Raw genomic sequence first — 23,401 nt, 5'->3', positions numbered from 1 at the left:
CCCTCGGTTGGTAAGTAATTAAAAACCATTCTAACCAAGGCTGTTCCAGTGCCACTGTGTTCTTTCCTTTACGCAAGATTTTATTTGCGCAGTTCTCAAGACTATTACAGCAACTTCACACCTGGTCTCCGTACCTCCGGCCTTTGAGTTTTCCAGCCCGTCCTCTCCATTGCCACGTCCCTAAAACACAGACCTATCCAGCTTTGACCCTGTTCGAAACTCTTACTGGTTGCCTTTGTGATAAAGGTAAATCTTCAACCTGCAATGAGAAGCCTCCACAATTTGTCTCCATCCCATGGCTAGGACAGTTCCATATACATGAAAGCTTGAGCCACAGTGTCCCTCACAATCAGCCCTTTCACACCTTGGCTTATGACATTCTCTCTGCCTGAAAAAGTTTCCTCTCTCCCCTAAATACTAAAATTCTACCTACCTGTCAACGCCCAGTTCAAATACCACTTCCTTCTAGAAATTATTCCTTACGCTTGTAATTAATCTTTCCCTCCTCTGTACTTTTAACACTGTCTCTGCTTTTTACTCCTTCACATTTTCCCTCTCCATCTGAGTTATTTCTGTCTATGTCTGTCTTGCCTGCTATAGAAGGTGAGAATCATCTCTTAGACAACTTTGTCTGCAACTACTCTCTACCTCCTGTCGCCCTGGCCCCCGACCCTGGAGTTGAGGTACTGTAGTTGGAAGTACTTTGCATGTGCCTGGCCCTTGGTCCATGCTCCAGAACTGAATCACTACTGTGTTGCTGTCCTTGGCCTTAAAGCTGTGAATGGCTGGGCGAGCATGAGAACTCTAATGTTTATGAGTTTCTTCATCTGACTTTTATTCCAGGGTTTTCTACTGCCTTTCCTTTCTCCTGTCATAAATTCAGTTTTCCAGGAAATCAGGGTACAGTGAGCCAACAGCTATTCTGTCTCCTCCAAGAAAAAGCAAATTGGTTTCCATCACTACCTGGCCTTCAGAGCCAGCATGCAGGATGGTATCCATGCTGTGCATTTCTGTACCCACTGCAAAAAGCGCCTCTCACTAATTTTCACGAGAAGCCTCAACTTTTATACTTTAGTTTTCCATTTGATCTCCTGGATGACTCTTCTCTTTGAAAATAGAGGTTAAAACGTTTAGCATTAATCAATGTATTGAACATTTACCATGTGCCAGGCACCATGCTAAACATTTTATTTTATAACATTAATAACAGAAAACACCTGCAGGTAATCACAGTGTCTTACGTAGGTGGAAGGAAGAAGACTACGCTGCCACCTGCTAGATTTGGTTAGCGACTGTGTCATCTCCCTGTGGTATCTGTATAGTATCTTACTTAGAACGCTTTATGGTATACACTTAATACATTGTGAATATATGTTTCTCTTGTGTTTTCCATTTCTGCTAAAAGGGGGCTCCATGCTGTAAACTGACCTGGTTGAAATAAAATCTAAAGACCTCTTTTATTCCTCTTCTGCTTTTGTAACCCAGTATCAGCATCATTATATTCAATCCAGTTCAATTTATTTTACCTCCAAAACATGCCTTTATTTCCATCACTTCTCTGACAGAGGTGACTAGTTGACCCTCGATGTCTGCTTCCCCCTCCTTCTCAGTAACAGGCCTCGATTTTTAACGGGCACATGGCTGTCCATTATAAAGACTGCTTTCCCAGCCTTCCTTGTAGTTAGAAGTGACCATGCAACTGAATTCTCACCAGTAGGCTAAGTTTAAGGTGTTACTTCAGGGAAGTGTCCTTAACAGGAATGGTCGGGCCCTTTGCTTCCTTCCTCTTTTCTGCTGTTTAGAATATAGACACTATGCCTGGAACTCAGGCAACCATTGGAGCACATATAAGTATGTCCCAAATATTGCATTCAGTATTATTTGTTCTTTATATGAAATTCAAATTTATCTTGGGATCCTATTTTTTTTTTGTTAAATCTGGTAACTCTAGCTTAATTTCAACACAGGGGTTCATAAGGCATACAGGTAAGGCAACTAAATTCTAGTTGCCCAATGGTCCCTTCCAGAAATCAGCCACAAATATTTCCTTCAACACTGGCTACCAATGTTAGTATCTTATGTACCTTGGCTACACGAATTAGACCAGGGTTAACAGTCAGATCTAAAAGAGTCATGGGGTGGCCTTTATACTTTGAGGTATCCAGATGTGGAAATGTGTTCAGTACAGATAGCAACTAGCCTAATCATCTGTCTTCAGAAAATATTGATTGTGAAACACACGGAGAGAGAAAAAGACAAGCAAAAACAGAAGTAGGACCAGAGGGAGTAAAGGGAGAGCGTGATATATTGGAGTCTCTAAAGGAAGAGCTATGAAAGTCTAGGTGACAGGTTATACTCCAAAGCCTTCCCCTCCAGCCCAGCTGACCCTCATCTACCAGGTGGTCTAAGCTGTCAGCCTCTTTCTCTGTTCTCGTTCTAGTCTATGATTAGGGCTTGAATTCTGGCCCTGCTTCCCTTGAGGCCTTCTCTTTTGAATCTAAAGAGCATGTTTGGAAGTCACCAAAACTTGAAAAATGACTATTTCCCTGCATTTCAACATCGATGTCCTAATTCTCCTGCTCTGACTTTGTCGTTTTTTTTTTTTTTTTTTTTTTGACAGCTTGGCTGTGGGATCTTAGTTCCCCAGCCAGGGATTAAACCCAGGCCCTAAAACAGTGAAAGCAAGGAGTCCCAACCCCTGGACTGCCAGGGAATTTCCAGTCCTGCCCTGACTTTGAAAATATGAATACACTGGATTGAGACCTCCAAGTCCACCTATTTTGTCAGTAACTTCTTTTAAGTGCAAATTGTGCCCATGGCACTATGTCTGGACTGCTGGAGCTATAAAAGTGAATGAGATGGCTCTTCCTTCAAAGAGATGGACCTAAAAGGACTAAAAGTGTTGACGTTGGAAAGGAGAAAGAAAAGAGGCTAGTCCACGTGAGATTGTGGGGTAAAAATGAAGGGATTTAAGAACATGCACCAATATGGCTGCAATCTTGTGAGTTCCTGGGAAGCAAATGATGTGCTGGGGAAAGGGCATCTTGTAGGCTTTAGTTATTGGGAAACATTTGAAAGTCCCACTGTGGAAATTGTCAAAGAGGAATTTTACACATTATTTTTCTAATATTGGGAATTTCCTAAAAGCAGGTTTGAGTATTCAAGCCTGAAATGTCCCATAACGTTTTGACATAAAATGTAGATTGGGTTTGAGTCAGAACTTTAACTGAAAAGAATGACTGCTGTTATTCTCCCCTGGCTCGTGAGCTTTGTCTTAACTAACTTTGACTTCCTATCCCCTACTATTAGACTTAAGACCACTTCTGGGCAAAATTGTGAAGCAGAGGAAGGGAAGAAAACTGAAGAGGAAGGGAGCAAGGATGGAGAGGACCTGCCATGGGCCAGGTACTGCTTCATGTTTTACACACACATTTTATTTAATCTTCAAAATCTACCTCTGTAGGCATTACTAGTCCTTTAGACATGAAGAAAACCAAGACTCAAAGAATTTCAGGGCACCCATGATTATTCAGCTTGTACATTCTACTGTGCATTCATCCCTCCTTCCACAGTACCATCTTGACTTCCTTAGAGCTTTCTTTCGCTAACCCCTTACCACATCTGTTCAATCATTCTGGCCTCCATTTTTAGGGATCCTCTCTTTACCTTGAGCTGCCCATGACTGAGACACCCCATGGAGACAGTTGGGCCTCTGCTTTATACCCTGGCCTACCTCAGAGCTACCTCACTAGCTCGGAGGCTAGTCTTGGCTTTCCCATCTGAAAAATGTTATAAGACTACTTTCCCTATAGGTTTATGAGGATGAAATTGTGAACAGTAAATATATGACAGTCAAGATGCCTGGAGCTTCTCCCTTTCTTTGCATTTGAGCACCTTGTGCTCCATTGGCAGAGGATGTAAATAGAAATGAGTTTATCAGACAAGCTCGGCCCAACTAAGGTGTTAGCCTGTTGATGTATTACTTCTACCCAATTAAAATGTAAAATGTGCCATTTCTTGCTTGATTAAGGTAGCTATTCTGGTTGTAGCTAAGATAGCAATGATGGTAAATATATATATATATATATATCCTGAAACCTGAGACTGCTGTTAGTATTGTTTAATCGGCACATAGTAAATAGTGAGGCACCTTAGATGCTGGCCCTGAACCTGACCAAAAATATCTTAAATCACAAATTCTTCCTCTTATTCTGTCTTTCTTTAAAATGTAAACAATGCACTTATTTTCCCTTTAGTTTCCCTTTCTCCTAAAAAGCCAATTTATAGTGTTGACCAAGCACTCAGCTTACACATACAGACATGGCAGGCAGGAATGCTTATCCGATAAAATGCTGTTGAATGAACAGAGTGACCCAACAATAGAGAGTATTGTTACATTTAACTCTTTTTTTAATAAAGTACAATTTTAGGTAAGGCCTGAATATAATAATTTTGAAGCAGCTTTAAAAATGGTGGAACAGATGGCTCTGATTATCTTCAAGAGGAAGGAAAAGATTCAAGAGTTTTGTCATTTCTTGTTTAATAGTCTTGGCATTACTTATACACACTTGAGTTTTGAATACAACGGCTTATAAATTCACAATCCCATGCTAACCCTTAGTTCATACTCATGATCTGACCCTACTTCCCATGCCAAGATTTGAGACTCTCCATCTCTGTTTCTGATTCACTGGCTTTTCCAACATTTCATTTCCTGATTAGCCACTGAACCCAGATTTCTGAGGACAGAAAGCACAAGGGTCCCTACAAACTTATCCCCCAGCTATCTCTGTTCACTAAGGGAGAATTTTAGACTCAAAAACTTCTTTTGGGGGGCGGGGGTGGACGGTTTGGGCCAGGCTGGTTCCTGGAGAAGCAACAAAAGCCCTGGTCTGGAATAAAATCTACCGACCAGGTTCTGCTGTTTCTACCTGTTACAGGAGAGGTTTTGGAAAACAGACTCAGAGAGAGACAGACCAGCACAGGACTATATTAGGACAGAGTCTCAGGATCAACACCAGGGGTTGAAACTGACAGACAGAGGGAAGTATTGGGTTGGGGTGCAGTCTCATCCAAAGACTCAGCCCCTGAGGATATTGAGAACCCAGGCAGCCCTTTAGAATTACCCCAAGACGGGGTGAAGGTCCAGGCCTTCAGATCTCAATATCAACATGCCTTTGGTTGTGGACTGCCCTCAGGATAATGGAAAGCTGAGGGTGACCTTGGAAAGGAGCTCTCTTTAGCTGAAGGCAATTCCTGAAGCAGCTGGTGACACTCGCAGAAGCGGAGTGCATAGGTTCTCTCATCCTGACAGAATCTGAGCGACACAACACAGTGACCACTAAGTACACAGTGTCCACCACATACACAGTGTCCACCACGTACACAATGACCACTACATCCACAGTGTCCACTATATACGCAGCGACCACTATGTACACAGTGCCCACTATGTACGCAGTGACCACTACATACACGTAGTGTCCACTATGTACCCACTACATAGTGTCGCTATGGTGCCCAGAAATGTATCAGGGCAGGTAGCGCATCGATGGTGATGAGTCTTGCATTCATTCATTTTGTAGTTGCTCTCTTTCTCACTGGCAGAACCATAGTAACACCAGCCTCTCAGCTTCTGAGATACAGCAATCACGTTTATTAAGTGATTCTAATGTTAAAGAAAAAACCTTTAGACTACAGTACGCCACCCTTATCTGCAGGGGATACCTTCCATGACCCCCAGTGGATGCCGAAAATGACAGATAGTGCCAAAGCCTATATTTGTTTTTTTCTGTACAGACATACCTATGATAAAGTTTAATTTGTAAAGTAGGCACCAGAAGAGATTAATAACAAAAACGAATAACAAAATAGAACAATGATAATAATATACTGTAATAAAAGTTATGTGAAGGTGATCTCTCTCTCTCTCAAAAAAAAAAAAATCTTATTGTACACATGTAATGCCTTTTCCATCTTAACTAAGCACTTATCCTGCACCTTGGCCATAGCTTTTGCAGATGGTGGCGTGACAGCAAACCTAGCACCAATTTATTTTTCATTCTGCACAATTTCACAGACAGAAGATTTGTTCTTACCACAGATCTTAGCAACCTCAGCATATGGTTTTCTTTTTTCTTTCTTTATTAAGTGAAGAACTTTCACCTTTTCACCCTTAAGACTTCTCTTTGGCATCTGAGTTGCCAGGATCACTACTCTTGCACTTTGGGGTCATCATGAAGTAAAATAAGAGCTACTTGAACGCAAGCACTGTAATACAGCAGCAGTCCATCTGATAACCGGGAGGGCTCCTAAGTGGCTAACAGGCAGGTTACTCTGAACAAAGGGGTGGTTCACGTCCCAGGTGGGACGGAGCGGATGGCATGAGATTTCATCACACTACTCAGAATAATACGAGCTTTAAAACTTATACATTGTTCATTTCTGGAATGTTCCATTTAATATTTTCAGACCGCAGTGGACTGAGGGTAACTGAAACTTTGTAAAGTGAAACCATGGGTCAGGGGGGGGACTGGTGTGTTTAGGAGTCAAAGATCTATTACAATATTGCAACAGGAAAGCCTCTAGGAGGTCAGTTCAAACATTTACTCTGATTAGAAACACTATAGAAAGAGAACATCAGCTAACCACTGTTCAACTCCTGGCTGATAGGGGACAGTCCATGAGGGTGTTGACTCAAACAAGTCCAAACCCATGAAATTGTATCAGAAAACCACTTAAGCATTTTTCAGGAACGCTAGGCTCTTCCCTCTCACTAGGCAAAATTTCTGCTGCAGACGAGGTTGGGGACAATTTTTCTTTTACAGTAACTAGCTACATTTTGTTTATTCAGTCTGTCACAGTGCCCCTTCCTTCACAGAGTCCCACCCCTCTTATCTGGCTGGTGGCAACCTGGATTCATGGGAAGTCCTTCGATACCCACACCTTTCTTTACAGACTAGAGAAGACGCCATTCGCTCTTTATCCCCCATTCCTCTCTGACTCCTCAGTGTGTGAACTCTGTTCTCAGCTTTCTCCCCACCTTCCACTTTCTTGTCCAAGGCTCAACTGGAAAATGACCAAATTCATTCCGTCAAGGTCTTCTGAAGCTTTTTTCTCGTTTCCTCCTCCAGTTTTCTGATCACTCACATTCCCATGGTTGATCCATTCCTTTCCCCTTTCCTCTCTGAAGTCTGGAATTTTCTTCCACCAACAAAGAGTGCTACATTTTGACATTATGAAAGCAATAAATACTAGCAATTATACATATGCTGGAAGTTTTGAATATTCTTATTTATGAGCAAACATTGCACTAATGCAAGAAGAAATTAATTGATTTGTAATGATTCTGAAAAAAAGTCTGATTTTCTGCTTTCTGGGGTTGAGCTATAACTCAGATGGGTATATCAGACAACATCAGCCAGGGACTTCCTAAAATCACATGTGCAGGATCTGTTTTGATCCTAGAACTGATAACCAGCAGGCAACTCTGTACTTTCACTTGTTTCTGCAAGAAACCCAAACACAGTAGGCACTGAAGCCTCTGCTACAAATTTGTAAGAGGTCACATTGTACAGAATATAAGGTTCCACACAAAATATCCTCAACGTTTTATGTTCCCCTAGTCCTCTTGGACTGCATTGCAGTTGGAAATTTCTTTCTCTTCCCCCTGACAGAGTCCAGCCTCTCCAGTTCTACTTTCCCTCCAGAATTTTCCTCTTCAAATATCAAATATCTCCTGATTTTGTAAAGCAAAGCAATTCAACTCACACCTTTTATTTGAGCAAACCACTCTCATATCAAGAAGCTATAGAAAAATTTCTTCTGAACAATGAGCATAAATATTTTCAAAATATAATTATCATCATCAACAATATCAATTTAAAAAATTTAAAAAGCAAAATTAACTATTCTCTCTTTCAAGAATGTAAATAAATGTTAGGGAAATTAGAGAAGAATGTTGTCCCCTCCCTCCCATTCTTAAAGGTGCTCTAATGACAGTGATTGGTCACTTAGAATGTCTGTGGATGGACACATATTAACATGAGCCCCTTCTGCATTTATAGGTGTCTCAGAGAGTCCCATTTAGAGACAGATGTCTTTTCTCTACCTATTACTCCCCACCATTATAATGATTCTTGATTTAGAAAGGGGCAAAGGCTAATTCAGCTTTTCAGAGTTTCCTCCTCCTGCTTTTGGTGCTCCAGAACCTCAAAGTCCCTTTCTCTTTTGCCATGTCTCCTGTTTTTGCTTCTTCTGTGTCAGTTCTGAACAACCTGAAAATCTATTCCTTATCTAGATTCTTACTGCCATTTCTCAGCAAAACACTTAGCCCTCTAGCATTTACACAACCCACATGCTAAGAAAAACATAATGTGATGCTTTAAGGAACTTTCTGTGCTCACACAGAAATTAAGGCATAGATTGGAATTCTACCTGCCTACTTTTCTCTGCATTTCTGCATCAAGAATCAGAACATAATTATTTTGTAATTAGAAATCTGAAAATGAACCAGCATAGTTCTTTCGAGTCAATAAAGGCATTTTCAAACATTATCTCATGTGACCGCTTGACAGTCTAGCCAGATGAATGTTATCTTCACTTTACACACATACCTGGTAACTTCCCTGACATCAAGCACCTTGTCTGTGTGTGTGTTTCACCAGTGTACACACAGTGCTTGGGAGAGTGTGTGGCATAGTAGATTCTCAATAAATATTTGTCAAATGAATGAAAATTAGAAAACTAATGTTCAGAAATGAAATGAAATGAATATTTATTGAGTACCCACAATGTGCTGATCACCAAGCTACATATTTTCATCTACACAATATTCCCATGAGCTTGACCAAGTTTAGGAGCTAAATAGTGCAAGCAGATGGATTCTCATTTATTAATCTGAATACTAGCGGTATTTTTTCTACTGTATGGGGTTGCCTCACTATATTTAATGCATTTCTAGATTATTTCTAGATAATGTATTATAAATATGCACTATGTATAATGCATATCAGCCTACCTGGTAATTTAGCTCTTTTCTAAAAGATATTTTTAGAACTTGGGTCAATATTTACATTACATTGAAGCTCTAATTTGAGGAAAACATCCTGAATACAGAACTAACTTAGAGGGAGCAAAGGGTAGGCTTAGTTGGTTGTTTCTGAGAAATAAAAAGAACAAACAGTAGGGGCCCTTAGCAATAGATGCTGGGACTAATCTTACCAATTTTGTTTTGCTTTATTTTCGTAAAGAAGTAATCTAGAGTAGAAGGTTTGCAGACAGGGCAAGAGTCACATGCCAAAATAACAGGAATGAATAACAACAGTCTCTCTTAAGGCTTAGTTAACGTATCTGTTTTCGGAAAGAAAACATCTCAATTGTATCTATCAGGGACCTCATCTTGACAGCTTTTTTGTGTTTACTGTAAGGATTTATCAATCTTGAGGGAGGGAAAAAGGAATGGTCCTTCCACCATTGCACTTGGATAAGAGATATAGAGTCGTGAAATCCACAAGCTTGTTCAGAGGATAGAGTTTATAGGAGAGATAAGGGATAATTTTTGAATTAATAGCCATTCCTTTTTCCTATGTCTATACCTCTCTCTCCTTTTTCACTTCCTGTAGAGCTTGAAACAGAGCCTTGGAAAATGAAGGCTGTTAAAGAAAAACAAAGGAACAATTTTGCTAAAATTTCTGTAAAATACTGATAGCACAAAGGCCATTTTGTGATCCATGCATCATATGTAACATAAAATGTTCTTTTCCTATTTCAAGAAGCAGCGGCTTCAGAGCCCTAGACCCAGGTGACCAAAATATGATGGAGGAGATAGAATCCTACAATGTAACTAGTGATCTCCAATAACCCAGCTCCATGGTTCTGGATTCACCATCTGTTTTTCAGTCCACAACTTATTTGCTCTCTCAGCAACTCTCACACTCTCATGAAATACTTTCTTCTCTGCATTTTTATGAGTGTATACTCCCGAGTGTCCTCTTACCTCTCTGGTTGCTTCTTATTCTCCTTGGCAAGTACTTTCTCTACTTAATCACTAAACATCAAAGGGCTTGAACCTAGGTGCTCATCTCTTCTTGCTACAAACTCTAAACCAGTAAACTTTTAAAAACTCTAATCAGGGAGAAAGGAATCTAAGCATACCACTAAGAAATTCATCAAATCTCAAAGGAAGAGTTCAAGAGAAAGGAGAAACTGCAAAACAGCTAGAAAACAAAGAACAAAAAAATGGCAATAAGTACATACCTATCAATAATTACTTTAAATGAAAATGGAATAAATTCTCCAATCAAAAGTCATAGAGTAGCTGAATAGATTAAAAAAACAAGATACATCGAGATGCTGCCTACAAGAGATTAACTTCAGATGTAAGGACACTCACAGACTGAAAGTGAAGTGATGGAAAAAGATATTCCATGCAAATGGAAACCATAGGAGTTTTCCATACTCTACTGGGGTGGTTATACTTATATCAGACAAAATAAACCTAAAAATAAAGGATATAATAAGAGACAAAGAAGGGCATTATGTAATGGTAAAGAGGTCAGTCTAACAAGAAATAACATTTGTAAATATTTATGCACTGGACAAGAGGAATATATAAATATATAAAGCAAATATTAATAGACCTAAAGGGAGGAATAGACAGCAATATAATAATAGTAGGGAACTTTAATACCCCACTTACATTGACGGATAGATCATCCAGACAGAAAATCAATAATGATGTAAGTCTTAAATGACACATTAGATCAGATATATACAGAACATTCCATCTAAAAGCAGCAAAGTACACATTCTTCTCAAGTACACATTCTTCAGGCTATATCACATGTTAGGCCACAAAGCAAGTCTCAGTGAATTCAAGAAGATTGAGATCATATCAACCGTCTGTTCTGAGCACAACGTTGTGAAACTAGAAATCAATTACAAGAAGAAAACTGAAAAAAAAAACCATAAAAAGGTAGAGATTAAACAACAAGCTACTGAACAACCAATGGATCATCAAAGAAATCAAAGGAGAAATTTTAAAAATAGCTAGAGACAAATTAAAACAAATACAACATACCAAAAATCTACGGAATGTAGCAGAAGTGGTTCTAAAGGGAAGTTCATAGCAATACATTCTACCTCAAGGAACAAGAAAAATCTCAAATAAACAACCTAACTTTACACCTTAAAGAACTAGAAAAAAAAAAAAAAAGAACAAACACAGCCCAAAGTTAGTAGAAGAAAGGAAGTAACAAAGACCAGAACAGAAATACATGAAATAGAGACTAAAAAGACAAAAGAAAAGGTCAACAAAACTAAGAGCTGGTTAAACAAAATTCACAGCTCTTTAGCTAGAGTCATCAAGAAAAAAAGTGAGAGGACTCAAATAAATAAAATTAGATATGAAAGGAGACATTACAAATGCTACCATACAAATACAAAGAATTATAAGAGATTACTATCAACAGTTACATGCCAACAAATTTGATAATCTAGAGGAAATAGATAAATTCTTAGAAACATACAACCTACCCAGACTGAATCATGAAGAAATAGAAAATCTGAACAGATGGACTACGAGTGAGGAGATTGAATCATTTCTCAAAAACCTCCCAACCAATAAAAGTCCAGGGCCAGACAGCTTCACTGATGAATTCTACCAAAAGTTAAAGAAGAATTAATACCAATCCTTTTCAAACTTTTCCAAAAAATGTAACGGAGGGGAAATTTCCAAACTTATTTTATGAGGCCCGCATTACCCTGATACCAAAACCAGTCAAGGATGCCACAAGGAAACAAAATTACAGGCCAGTATCCCTGAGAACACAGATACAAAAATCAACAAAATATTAGCAACCTGAATTCAACAATACTTTAAAAGGATCATACAGCAGGATCAAGTGGGATATATCAATATCTCAGAGATGCAAGAATGGTTCAATATCTGCAAATCAATCAATATGATAAATGAAGAAAAAAATCATACAGTCATCTTAATAGATGCAGAAAGAGCATTTTTCCTGGAAGAAAGCATAAGTGGTAAGCTCCTCGACATCAGTCTTCGTGATGATTTTTTGGATCTGACATCAAAAGCAAGGACACCAAAAGCAAAAATAAATGAGTGGGCCCTCATCAAACCAAAAAGCTTCTGCAGTGCAAAGGAACCCATCAACAAAATGAAAAGGCAAACTACTAACTGAATGGAAAAAAAATTGCAAATCATATTACTGATAAGGGGTTAATATCCAAAATATACAAAGAACTCATACAATTCAGTAGCCAAAAAACATTCAATTCAGTTAAAAGTGGGCAAAGGATTCAAATAGACATTTTTCCAAAGAAGACACACAGGTACATGAAAAGATGTTCAGTATCACTAATCATCAGAGAAATGTAAATCAAAACCACAATGAGATATCATCTCACAGCTGTTAGAATGGCAGTTATCAGAAAGACAAGCTATAACAAGTGGTGGACAGGGTGTGGAGATAAAAGAACCCTTGTGCACTGTTGGTGAGAATGTAAACTGATGTGGCCATTATGGAAAACAATATGGAGGTTCCTCAAAAAATTAAAAATTGAATTACCATATAATCCAACAATTCCATTTCTGGGTAGTTATTTGAAGGAAATGAAAACACTAACTTGAAAAGATATATGTACCTTCATGTTCATTGCAGCCTTCTTTACAATAGCCTTCTTTACAATAGCCAAGCTAAGTGTCCATTGATGGATGAATGTATAAAGAAAATATATATATTTTTAAGAACTTAAAAACCTATATATTTTTAAGATTACATATATCATATATATATATATGATCTTAAAAGTTCTCATCATGAGAAAAAATATTTTTTGTAACTACGTATCATGATGGATGTTAACTAGACTTATTGTGGTGATCATTTTGCAGTGTATACAAATATTGAGTCATTATGTTGTACACCTGAAACCAATGTAATGTTATGCCAATTATACCTCGATTAAAAAAAAACAAACTCTTAACAGGAAAACTTTAAAAATCATGTCTATGTAATAGCTCCTGAATGTGTATCTCCAGATTTCTCTAAGAGATAACCCCATACCACGCTGTCTATAAAACAGCCCAGGGGCTTCCCTGGTGGCGCAGTGGTTGAGAATCTGCCTGCCAATGCAGGGGACACGGGTTTGAGCCCTGGTCTGGGAAGATCCCACATGCCGCGGAGCAACTAGGCCCGTGAGCCACAACTACTGAGCCTGCGTGTCTGGAGCCTGTGCTCCGCAACAAGAGAGGCCACGATAGTGAGAGGCCTGTGCACCGCGATGAAGAGTGGCCCCTGCTTGCCGCAACTAGAGAAAGCCCTCGCATAGAAACGAAGACCCAACACAGCCAAAAATAAATAAATAAATAAATAAATAAATAAATACATAAGTAAACAGCCCATATGGTTGTTTCATAAGCACCTTGAACTTAGCATGTCTAAACAACCCTTAATCATACCCACCACATCCACTCCTTTTCCTAAGTCACTACCATCCATCCAGTTGCTCATGATCAAAACTGGGCAGTCAACCCTGCTTCTAAGTCATGTAAAGTCTACCTTAAAACACATCTTAAATTTGTCTCCTTCTTTTCCCCCTCTATAGCCATCACCCTAGTCCAAGATGGCATCATCCACCTCTCTTCTGGACTCCTGCAGTAGCCTCCAAATTGATGGCCTCAGATTTACTATTGCCCTATTCATCCATCTATTCTCTACACCATAAAAACAGCGATAATTTTTAAAAATACACATCTAATCACGTCACTATAATATTTTAAATCCCTACAGTGACATCACATTGTTTTCTGAGTAACATTCAACTCCTTCACTTCACGATCCTGAACGGCTAGACCCTCGGCTCATCTCTCTTCACCAACCCTTGCAGCACTCTGATACTGCCATTCGGTTCTGTCAATGACCCTGGTTCTCTCTGAGCCTTTTCCACATAATCTCTCTTCTGTCTGCAATTCAACATCCACTCTACTCGGACTAGCTAAATTCTAAATCTCCTGAACTGAAATTAGGCATTATTTACTTAGGAAACCTGTTCCTAATTCCCTAGGCTAGGTCAGTCCAATCTGTTCTTCCCCTCCTTAGAGTATTGGACTTCATTTTGCTAGCACTTATGATATTGTCATTAAATAATAGTTCTTTGTAATGAACTGTTGAACGACTTCTCCACCAGAATGTCAGCTTATGAAAGCAGGGACTCTGCCTGTTTAGTTCATGACTATATTCTTACACAGGGTCTTCAATATAGTTGGTGCTTAACACATATTTGATAGATAGATAGATAGATAATCACTCAATATCTATTAATCACTTGTGTGCTGCTTACTGTTCTAAGTTCTTTTATGTGTATTTTCATTTGGCCTCACAATAACCCTGTTGGGTGGGCACTTTTATAGTCTTTATTTTAACTATGAAAAAAAAGGTACAGAAAGATTAATAACTTGCAGATGTATTAACTCCATTCCTGCTACCATGGCCATTTTTTTTTTTTTTTTTTTGGCCACGCCACATGGCTTGCAGCATCCTATTTCCCCAACCAGGGGTAGAATCCGGGCGGTTCAGCAGTGAAAGCACAAAGTCCTAACAACTGGACTGCCAGGGAATTCCCCCATGGCCATTTTGTTCATGAGCTCATTGGTTAAGAGTAGGCATAGCTGAGGAAAGAAGCTATTTATTAAGATCTTCTGCTGAGGTTGCTCTTTAGGAAGCATTCATATGGAACAAAACTATTTTTACAGTTAATAATCATATGGAGAGGTTTATCTACATACCTCTTCCTGAGACCTCCTTGTCAAAATCTTCCAATCATTTTTCCCCTAAATACCTGATCATACAACTAAACTCTCATCTACTACCCATGATTAAATGTAGATCTGTCTTTCCAGGCAGAAAAAAACCACCAGGTACATTGACTGAAGTTATTCCCATACGGCATCTCTATCTTCCGTAGACATAGTGTCCCACTAAACATTGCTTTTACTGCATCTCAGAATTTTGATAGTTGTATTTTCATCTTCATTTACTTCAAAATATTTTAAAATTTTTCCTGAGATATTTTTTTTCTTTTACACGTATATTATTTAGAAGTGTGTTGTTTAATCTCCATGTATTTGGGGATTTTCCACTGTCTCTCTGCTATTGATTTCTAGCTTAATTCCATCCTGATCTGAGAGCTGACATTGTCAGACTTCTGTTTCTAAAATGTGTTAAGGTATATTTTATGGTCCAGAATGTGGTCTATCTTGGCAAATGTTTCATGTGAGCTTGGGAAGAATGTATATTCTGCTGTTGGTGGATGAAGTAGTCCATGGCTGTCCATGGTATCCAGCTGATTAACAGTGTTTTTGAGTTCAACTATGTTCTTTCTGTCTGCTATATCTGTCTATTTGGGAGAGAGGGGTTTTGAAGTCTCCAACTATAATAGTGGATTCATCTATTTCTGCTTGCAGTTCCATCAGATCTTGCCTTATGTGTTTTATTGCTCTGTTGCTAGGTGCATACATTTTAAGGATTGTTATACCTTCGTGGAGAATTGGCCCCTTAATCATTATGTAATGTCCCTTTTTATCCCTGATAACTTTCCTTGTTCAGAAGTCCACTCTGTCAGAAATTATTATAGCTACTCCCACTTTCTTTTGATTAGTATTAGCATGGTTACTGTTTTCTATTTGTTGCCCTTGTTCTTTGTTACTATTTTGTTCTCTACTCTTTTTGTGCCTTTTGAGATTTTCATTGAGTATTTTATATGATTTTCCATTTTCTCTCCTCTCTTAGCATATCAATTATACTTCTTTCTTTTACTTTGTTTAGTGGTTTCCCTAGAACTTGCAATACATTTACAACTAATTCAAGTCCACTTTCAAATGACACTGTACTGCTTCACAAGTAGTGCAAGTACCTTGTAATAAGAAAATAATTTTAATTCTCCCTCCCTCCTATCCCTTGGGAAGACATCCTCATGGGTCATACTCTGTAGCTGAACCTCTGGAGCCATCTGGGATTTGAATCTATTTATAGAGTTAGAAGCAATGAGAGGTGATGGTAGTAGGCCTCAAGGAGGATCAGCAGTGCTCTGAAAATAAGAGATCTTTTTACAATTACTTTAGACAAAAGGTGACTAATCTCAGAAAACAGTAGAAATCTTGCTCTGAGTGTCAAAAGAAAACTGCAGAAATTTGGGTCTTCAAAATCCTCAGCTGTATTGGAATTTGTGTATATGCCCTCCTCCCAGATTCCAGAATCTCACTCTTTTCTAATTAATTCTCTAAAAGACCCTGAGAAGTTAGAATTAAATTTTCATTGCAATTTAGCCATCCACAGGATTAAATTTTGGATTTTGTTTTTAGAAATTTCAATTCTTTGACTACAGAAGATAAAAGTCACCTTAAGGGCCATTATAGAAGTTTTTTGGTTCCTTACCAAGACCTTGAGTCAAGAATTTAAAACCCTAATCCCATTTTCCCCCTCCACATCGTCCAGCATATTTAGAAACAACCAAATCAATCCATCATAGTTTTACTTTTATTTCCACTAAATTGTTCAATGGCAGCAACCACTTGGCCATGCAAGGTCTTTCCAGGTGGCTAGAGGTGATACTTTAAGTAGTGTTTTTCCACTGCATGCCATGGGCTACCATTGCCCCATTTGCCACTGACAACAGGATCATAATTATCTTTAAATCTAGCCAGATCAGAGAACCCATTCCAGATTCCTAATACTAAGATTCTGTTACTGTGGAATTACTTTGGGTAACAATAACTGTGTTCGTCAAGAAGCAGAGCCATCATGCATATTGTGAGAATAAGAAATTTATTACACAAATTAAACTTTACACAATTATGCGAGGAGCTGGGGAAGAGAAGGCACAGAAGGGAAATTTGGAGGACCAGAGAGCGAAGCACTAAACCAGGCCTCCTGAAGCACTGTGGCAAGTGGACATGGTAGAGCTTGCAGAGAAATCATGAAGCCAACACACATCTGCCCAAATGGACTAAGGGGGAGCTAATGGGGAGGTAAATGGGAAGCAGGGGCCTCTGTGCAGCTCTTGCCTTTACAAGTATGCACCCAAGCAGCTGGAGTGATCTTGGGGCCCCTGTGAGTCAGCCGGCTCAACAGCTGGAAAGACGAACTGGACAGGAAGTGAAGTGAAGTGAGGAAAATCTGGGGAAGTGAAGGTGCAGTGGGAAATTTAGAAGATCAGAGTCAAACAGACTCTCCTGGTTTCATCATTTTCTACTGTGAACCTAAGAACCTTAATTAATTTTTGTGAAAGTTTCTATTTTTCTAGTTGTAAAACATAGATGAAATATTTACATTTAGGGATTGCTTGCATACCCCTAATATTTTTTTGAAAACTATTTTACCTTTTTGCCAAAATTTAAATTAACAGTGAAATGTTTTCATTATAAGGTAAAAGAGTTTCAAAAGATGTGACTTTTGGCATATTTTAATTATTGACATTTGATATAAAAATCATATTACCATTCTTTTCAACGTATCTATTCAATATAATCTAAATGCTATAGTGACTTTATGCCCACCATCATCAATTTTAAAAATCCATGAATAAGCTCTTTTTTAACAACCAGAAGTTTTACATTGTCCCATTTTCTCCTTGAACTCATATTTCCATTCCATTTCTCCTACAGAATTTTATCCTAACATAATATATTTTTATGCTTGAAGGTCTTTTATTGATCATATTTTATAGCTTTCTGCTATAAAATTATGTACATAAATTGAAATTAATTTTTTTAATATTCTCTGTGACCAGAGGACCTAAGTGTTATTTTTCCTTCATCTGGATTAAGTTATCATTCCAATAATTATTGGCTTATTATTGATCAAAGAAAGTTAGTATATTACAGAAACGGATAGGTAAACCTTGAAAGTAAAGTTTAATTAGAAATGTACATTTTAATATGTATAATACATATAAATGTATATGCATATATAACTCTCTCCTCTGACAGTGAGAAACTTGGATCCCATCATCCTTAAAATATTTACTTATCAGATCAATCCCACCTATAAGTAAACAATCTCCCATCACCACTGCCCCATCTCCACAACCTCCTCACACCTCTTAGCTCTTGACACCCCACACGTGGCCACTGTGCAGATAGATACCTTCTTCACTATGCTCAGACAGACACGCAGTGCTGGCTTGCACTCCTATTTCCTCTCTTTGGGTTATTTTGCTCTGCCCTAACTACTGGTGTTTGGACTAACTTATTCTGAAAGGAAACCAGATAGGGAGGGGAAAGAGACCATGCATGTTTACAAATCTTAACTCTTTAATTCTGAAATAGACATTGGACATAATTGGACACAGTCTTTCTATGAGTTTCTATGAGAAATAACCTACAATACCCTTCACTATTTACTACTGACATACTTTTGTTGCTTTCTTCTCAGGATCTTCCTCAGCATCCACAATTTTGTTGAGAAGAATTAGGGAGTTAGAAGAAGATAGGTCTTTAAAGACGATTGTCACTTCTTTAATCCAACTCTACAAATATATCTGATTTCAGAATATTCCAACACAAGCAAAATACCCTATTTCTAATGCCCCAGTTTCTCTAGAATAGCAAAATGTATTAGAAAAGACAAAAGCCTTATCAAAAGTTTATGTTGATGTGGTTGAGCAAGGCTTTACATACTTTTCTGTAAGAGTTGGGATGGGTGAAACACAACCCTTTCTTTTGTAATATGAGGGAAGTTTGATTGTGAGAAGGGGAGATGGAACAAATAAACCAAATGATGCCTTGACCGCAGGCCTATTCTCAGGCAGATCAATTTTTGCAAAAACTAGAAATTGAGAATATGAAAATGGATTTTCTTAAATTGTCCTCTGCCTGCAAAGTTCTTGGAAAGCCTTCATGGACACTCAGAGGCATATCTACCTAATTTGGCAATTATTGGCCTATGTGTTTGTCTTAGTCAATTTGGGTTGCTACAACGAAGTACCATAGGCTGGGTGGGTTATAAACAACAGAAATTTATTTCTCATGGTTCTTGAGGCTGAGAATCTGAGATCAGGGTTTCTGGTGAGAGCCCTCTTCTGAATTGTAGATGGCCAAATTCTTGTTGTATCCTCATATGGTAGAAAAAGCTTCTCTGGCCTCGGGTTTTACCCTTATGGCCTAATTACCTCCCAAAGGCCTTACCTCCAAATACCGTCATAATGGGGATTAAATTTTAACACATGAATTTTGTGAGGGGAACACAAACATTCAGTCCATAACAGTACTTTAAAAAATTAGAAGTAGCAATAAATTTTAGTGAATGATGGCTGTGAAAAAAACAAAATAATTTGTGCAGATAATCAATAACATGCACAGATGAGAAGTATGTTAAAATATTATTCATCAATGAGAATTAAGTAGGAATTACATTTTACTTCTATTAGATAGAACGTATAATGGATGATACAAAAATCATTTTTAAAAATTTTTATCAAAACTTTTTGACTTTTTAAATCCAGTTTTCATATTAATAGTCATCTCTGTCACATTATTTTAGATGTTTAATGAAAATTACCTCAACTATTTAGATCTAAGATGATAAATCTTAAAGGCAGGAAATATTTTTAGGAGTTGGGGTGAACTTATTCACGCTTGTTGTTTCATTATTCAGCAAATAGTTGAATGCCTACCAAGGGCTCAGTGCAGAGCCAAACACAGGGGATATAACAGTGAGTGAAATTCAGTATGGTCCCTACATCCATGGAGATACAGTCTAGAACCCTTTGATGAAAGCAAAAGGAGCCATAACTTTTAGGCAAGAAAATGAGATCCACACGCAGAACATCGATTAGCTTGCCAAAATGAAAGACAGCCTTTAGAGTGTCTCTGTGGCTTTCAGCTTCAGGAACCTGAGAACCCTCTTTCTGAGATGATTGCATTGGATCATCCAGTCATGGACACCTCCTGCACCTATGGATCTTTGCTCTTATTTAAATCTCTCAGGGGGTGAATGTGGTTGATGTAGCTTGGGTTGTGTTTCTACCTCTGGGAATAGTTGGGTGACTATAATAAGCAGTTTCACCATAATCACAAAGAAGGAAGTTCCTTAAAGGTTAAAAAAATAAAATAGTGGGGAGGGCAGGGTTTCTACTGAAAAAAAAAGAGAAAGTATATTGGGGGAAGGACGTCCACTCCAGTTTTCAACCATGAACCAAAATCTGTATCTGGTTCATCTTCTTATATAAAAGTCAGCTCATTAGTTTCTAATAGTTTACATTTTAAAACTCCGAATCAGCACCTACAATGCTGTTCCTCTCCTCTGCTCCTCCCCCCCTCTCATCCCCTTTCTTTCCTTCTGTTCTCTCCTGTCTCTCTCTCTAAATATCTAGACGATATTGCCCTGCTTTCCTTGAGAGGATCCTTAACCATCTTTATATAAAATTTATTTAAAAGTCAATGCTGTAATAATTTTCTATAAGTATAATAATTAAAATAGAGCTATAATGTACAGCTTTATAAAGAATCTTTTTCATACACACATACATTTGCTATATGAGTCACACATGAATGCTATTCTCATTGTGCAACACATTACATAGAGAAGCAGCTCAATCACCAACTGGTGCTTGCAATTTGTATCATCTGCACTTGTGACCTGTTCATGTTCAGGGTGAAAGAAGTGCTCCACGGGAACTGTTGAGGTTTACAAAGCAAAGGGCTGTCCAAGGAAAGCAGTGAGACCCAGCTCATAAAACACTGGTTTTCTTTTACTGCACCCTATGTTCATACAATGTTTTGATCTTAAAGTCATTCTAAAAATTTTGTTGTTTTTTTTCCCTATTAATAACCATTTCAGTAGTTCTAGAGGCTAATTAGTTGACCTCAATGTGGAACCTTTGCACTGACCTTTTATTTTCAATATTTACCAAGAATGACAAATTTCAGCCATTGCACTCATATTACATTCCTTGGTTCGAGGCTCATATTTAAAAGCAGTGTTTGTTTTCTCTGTCCATGGACTCTTAATATGCATGGCATGTCTCTCCTGAGTGGCCGCCAAATTTCCCTCAGGCTGGACTTTTAACTACCCGTGGCAGGCCTGTCTGGATTGGCTGTCACGTGGGCATCTGGTCATGCCTGGGTTTCAGCTGCTCTGGAAGACCCCTGTCCCTGGGTGGTCAGCCGTTCCTCACACCACACTTCAGTCTCAGGTGTCCTTGACAGAACACGCCTCTCCCAAGTGTCCTCAAGAGGTTATCCTTTCCAGACAACCTTTGGACTTACTTAGAGTTCTCATTTTTCTTTTCAGGCTTTTGATGATGTGAATCTAAGATTTGCTAATTTTTGAGCTTGCCTTTTGTCTGGTATAATTTCTCATGACTGTAGCCAAAAGAACACTGAAATTAATCATATTAGAAAATGAATGAACATTTGGAGCCCTCTTCATTTAAAACATAAAGCATTTTTTTCAAAATATGAACAATGTAAATAATTGAAACCTTTAAAATTATGCTCCCTCAACCCCCGTATGTAATTTGCATGATCATGCATACTGTATCGTTTATATTTTAAATCAGACCATTCCAAACATACTCTCAAAATTTGGTGAAAAATCTATTTGTTTTCATAGCATATGGTTTAAAAGAGTTAAACACACAGCCCCTTTATTTATAGAAATTAGCATCTCACTGATGACATGTTCCACGTTCTTGCTGAATGCCATGTGCTCTGTACACGGAACTGATAGTGTATTGCTGAATATTTCTTGGTAAAGCCCACCTCTCTCCCCAGCTCTCTATTACCCAACATTCCTAGAGCAGCCCAGGGTAGCTACAAGGTTAGAGCATAGTTATTGTAATGGTTATAGGGACAAAGGAGTACTTGGGAATTATTCTGCTTTAAGCGTAGAACACACCTAAGGGAATGCTTGATTACTATGGGAAAGGAGTGTGAAAAATGCAATGTGCCAAGGAAATTGCTTGGGTTTTCTAGATTTTCTCGAACATTTTTGTTAAGACTTTGTAAAAACAATCATTCTTAAAGAATGTTTGGTTTTTCCTCCTCATTCTTGTGAAATTCTGCACTTCTGTCAATTAAAAAAAAAAAAAGGTGAACATGACATGGAACGGTTATCTCCAGATCACTGGTTCTCAGAGTGCCATATTCATATACTTTAATTGACCTGAGTTGTTATTTTAAAGAATTAATGATAGGATGTCAGTGACTATACTTCAGCTTTAAAGATGAATTAACAAATTAAGTCATATTCAATGTGACTTCGGCTTTCTGGTTGTCAGGAAGGTATTTCATTTGCCCTCTGTATGCCTTCATCTTGTCCCTTTCATCTTTTGTTTGAGGCTTTGAGAAAATTTACCTAAATTCTGTTGAGAGAAAAATAATTGGCAGGAGCTTACCAATGCCTTGTGTGAGTGGAGTAGCCCCTGTTACCTGTGATCTGGGCGAGGCCACCAAGGGGGCCTGGCCAGAACACTTGCTTTTAGTAATTTGCACTGTTTTAGGCAATAGAGTGGGGACTTTCCTTGCTGAAAGTAAGAATTATGTAAATTATGAGAGCCAGTGGTTATCACTTGATACTAGAATTACAAGTGACTGTTATTTTCTTCTTTATAAATTTTTGCTTTTGGGGGGATGCTAAATTTTTATTCAACATACTTAGTTTGCACTGGGAACTTTGCACTTGAAAAAGTGGATTCACGTACCCAAGATGTTCCAAGCATACTTAAAATTTTTCCAGTAACCGAATTGAGCATTTATTTTTATATAAATTTAAATTAATTATATAAATTTTTGCATTTTGCTTGAATATCTTTTAAACATCTAAAAAAGTAATTTAAAAATTAAGATAACTAGTTCTAAGGTTAGTGGTCTGTACTTATATCCAGGGTTAATAATTTAATTTAGCTCATAAGAGTTAAACGAGAAAATCTTTTAGGGATTGGCATCTCCAGAGTAAGAAAGATTAGAGGGAAACATACCAAAATATTAACAGTGGCTAGGGGGGGTTAAAGTGGTTAAAATATTTTTACACTTGTTTGTATTCTCCAAAAGTTCTCTTGTTAGGCATGTATAACCTTTTATAATTAGAGAAAGAGGTCCTTAAAAGCATTGCTAAGGGCTGTCTGTACGCCTAGGTCTCCAATCCTGCTTTTATCAACTTTCTAGTTCCTTTTTCTTTGCACTACAGAAACAAATAAAAATACAGAAAAAAATTTTAGCTTTACAGATGTGTCTGGAAAGATCTTGCCAACCTGCCTATTCATGCCTACTTCACTGGAAATAAAATTTTGCCCCAAAGCCTAAAATTTCACAACAATTGGAACTCCTATTTACAAGATGCAACTAGCTGTGGTTTCTTTATTTCAGTATGGTTAATGA

At 38.0% G+C, this 23,401-nt stretch overlaps 1 protein-coding gene across 1 annotated transcript in view; it reads left to right on the top strand.

Moving 5' to 3' along the window:
• LOC130705517 (basic salivary proline-rich protein 4-like) overlaps window positions 1-23,401 on the top strand; it is a 291,406-nt gene that overhangs the window by 1,106 nt on the left and 266,899 nt on the right. Inside the window, exon 2 of the mRNA XM_057531911.1 lies at window positions 3,310-3,405. Coding sequence (XP_057387894.1) covers window positions 3,310-3,405 — 96 coding nt within the window. The remainder of the gene's footprint in view (window positions 1-3,309; window positions 3,406-23,401) is intronic.

Source organism: Balaenoptera acutorostrata, chromosome 17 (genome assembly GCF_949987535.1).
Source record: "Balaenoptera acutorostrata chromosome 17, mBalAcu1.1, whole genome shotgun sequence".
In the NCBI taxonomy this organism is placed as follows: Eukaryota; Metazoa; Chordata; class Mammalia; order Artiodactyla; family Balaenopteridae; genus Balaenoptera; species Balaenoptera acutorostrata.
The sequence above is the reverse complement of the archived record's forward strand: the minus strand, read 5'-3'. Positions and strand labels throughout refer to the sequence as shown.